This window comes from Alexandromys fortis, unplaced genomic scaffold (assembly GCF_014885135.2).
Source record: "Alexandromys fortis isolate MF-2015 unplaced genomic scaffold, M_Fortis_MF-2015_v1.1 scaffold_347, whole genome shotgun sequence".
NCBI classification, from domain to species: Eukaryota; Metazoa; Chordata; class Mammalia; order Rodentia; family Cricetidae; genus Alexandromys; species Alexandromys fortis.
Genome location: NW_026068236.1, coordinates 720,382 through 723,074, shown reverse-complemented (window position 1 = coordinate 723,074; position 2,693 = coordinate 720,382). Strand labels below are relative to the sequence as shown.

General features: G+C 39.3%; 1 gene segment (V, D, J or C); it reads left to right on the top strand.

Moving 5' to 3' along the window:
- The first annotated feature begins 1,433 nt into the window (after positions 1-1,433).
- Positions 1,434-2,099, top strand: LOC126493875 (T cell receptor alpha variable 13-1-like). The segment is given in 2 exon segments: positions 1,434-1,511; positions 1,666-2,099. Coding segments are annotated over 2 exon segments (486 nt in total).
- Positions 2,100-2,693: the final 594 nt, after the last annotated feature.

Genomic DNA, 2,693 nt, shown 5'->3' with positions numbered 1-2,693 from the left:
CATTTCTAATATTCTGTGTAGCCCATGAGTTGGCTTACCAGAGAGGATCTTAACCTGCGTCTGTCTGGAGTGGGAGCATCATGGCGACTCACTCACTCAGCTTCTTTTTCCCAGCATTCTCCTCTGTCTACTCCGCCTACCTAATTTTCTGTCCTATGAGGGCCGAGGCAGTTTCTTTATTATTAACCAATGATTTCAACAGATAAGATACAAGACCCACCTCCATCAAAGGGGCAAGCATTTTACTCCTGCAGAGCACATCTGAAGCCCAATCAGGAAGCATTTGGCCACTCCCATAACACTTATACCCCTCTTGTGCCCATGAACATATCTAGCTATGCCAGTCGTTATTGTAGCTGGCAGTGTTCACAGTTGGTTAAGACTGCTGTTGACTTGTCTCCACTAGTAGCCTGAGTTGCAGTTACTGATAATATAAAATGGAGCCAGTAAGGAGGAAGCTTTTTAATTAGTACTGGCTTGATTTCTCTAAGTCTTGTGATCAAAGCATGTGGCGTCTTCAACAATGTGGTCTTGTCATCAAGTTGTTGTAGATAACCACATTTAATGGCAAGTAGGTTATATTGTCCAGTGGGTCTCTATAACTTTCTCTGACCTATAACTCTTGGAGATGTATCCTGTACCTGGACTGGCTTTTTATTTGTCAATCTCGGTTTTCTGGGAATAAGTGTTATTTTTGTAGAAAAACTTCATTTACACACACACACACACACCCGTTTTCAAATGTCCTCAGTGTTAGTTGTTCTTTAATTCATCTCTCCTCTATGCCATACTACCCTCTCATTCCCCACCCTAGTAAACCATTAATTGTGCAGAAAAATTATGATAGAGATGACTGAAAATTAATTTTTCTTCCCTTTGTTCAGAAGAGACTACAAATAATTTTGTAAGATTGTAAGTTTATATTGGTTCCAGGCATGAAGAATATTTAAGGCACCAATTAGCATTTTATTCCTATTCCCGTGACTGTGCATGGACTGTGAGTTTAAGATCTGGTGTTATGAACATAGTTCATGAGTAATAGTGACAATGTGTTTTAAATGTTTTAACCCAGTTCAACATTGAATAGCACCAAAAGCAAGCGTGTCTCTCCAGTTTACTAATAATGACTCAGTAGTATCATAAAAAGCACTCCAAATCACTACATATTTATTGTGTCTAAGGTCACTTGGACTTCTTTATGTTTCTAGAACATTCACAGCTTTCAGTAATTATAAATGCGGCCACCAGATGGCAGTAGAAGGCAGCTGATGAAAAGACAAGCGCATTACATGGCATTCTGAAGCAACAGGAGAGAACTCAAGCATTTGATTTCTTATTGGCTGTGAATATAACACAAGAAGATACTAAAACTGTTAGAGAAAAGGGGACAACCTGGAAATTAAATTAGCCGGCTTGGCAAAAGATTGCAAGTCTGCACTGCTCCCAGGCAGGAAGAACAATGAAGACATCCATTCACACTTTATTCCTATGCTTGGGTCTGTGGATGGACTGTGAGTAGATTTGGGGTCAATGGAAAGCATTTGGTTTATTATTATTAGATATCAAGGGAAATCCCTTTTATAAGGCTTCCCCTAGTTATTGTGAATAAAGGCAATTAAGCAGAATACTGACTAACTCCTCCTTTCTGTTTTTCTCTCTGTGCAGGGGAGAGCTGTGGAGAGCAGGTGGAGCAGCAGCCTTCCACCCTGAATATTGGAGAGGGAGACAGCGCCATCATCAACTGCAGTTACACAAGCAGTGGTTCCTCATACTTCCCGTGGTACAAGCAAGAAGCTGGAAGGAGTCCCCACCTTGTGATAGATATTCTTGAAAATGTAGACAGAAAGCAAAAGCAAAGACTTACCGTTTTATTGGACAAGAAAGCCAAACAATTCTCCCTGCACATCACTGTCACACAGCCTGGAGACTCAGCCACCTACTTCTGTGCAGCAGGCACACAGTGGTTCCCAGGCACCTGTAGCCTGTTCTCAAACTTGCTCTGGGGCTTGAGCCCTTTCCACAACCTGGGTCTTGTAGTAAAGCATTTGTTACATTGCTTGTTTGTAATGGAGGCTAACATGCAGATATTCATGGCATAGAATAGAAAGCTAGGATCTAAGTGGATAGGAAGAGAGATAGATACAGAGACATAGAGAGACACAGCGACTTTGTTGTTTGATTTTTGCTTATGTGTTTATTAAATATCTTCATTTAAAATGCATAACAAAATTTTTAGGACACACCCACTGGTCTACATATCTGCTTTTGCAATGGTACCATATTGCCTGTCTATCACTATGAATGAAATTGGACCCCATAAATATCACTTTCACAAAAAATAACTCAAAATGGATCAAGAAACCTGAGTGTTAAACCTGAAATGCTGCAACTGCTAGGACTATGAAATCGGACGTGGTGAGCTCCTGTCACCAGTCTTTCTCTTTCTGATGAAGATAGCTTTAGCTATCCTACACTTTTTGTGGTTTCATATGAATTTTAGAGCTTTTTTTTATATTTCTGTGTTGAATCTTATAGGGATTTTGATTGAGACTTCAATGACTATTTAAATTGCTTTTGGTAGAACATCATTTTCACATTACTATTTCTTCCAATCCCTGAGAAAATATGTATTTTTATATTCTAGTGTCTTTCTCAATCTTTATATAGTTTTCTTTATAGAGTATGAATCTTTA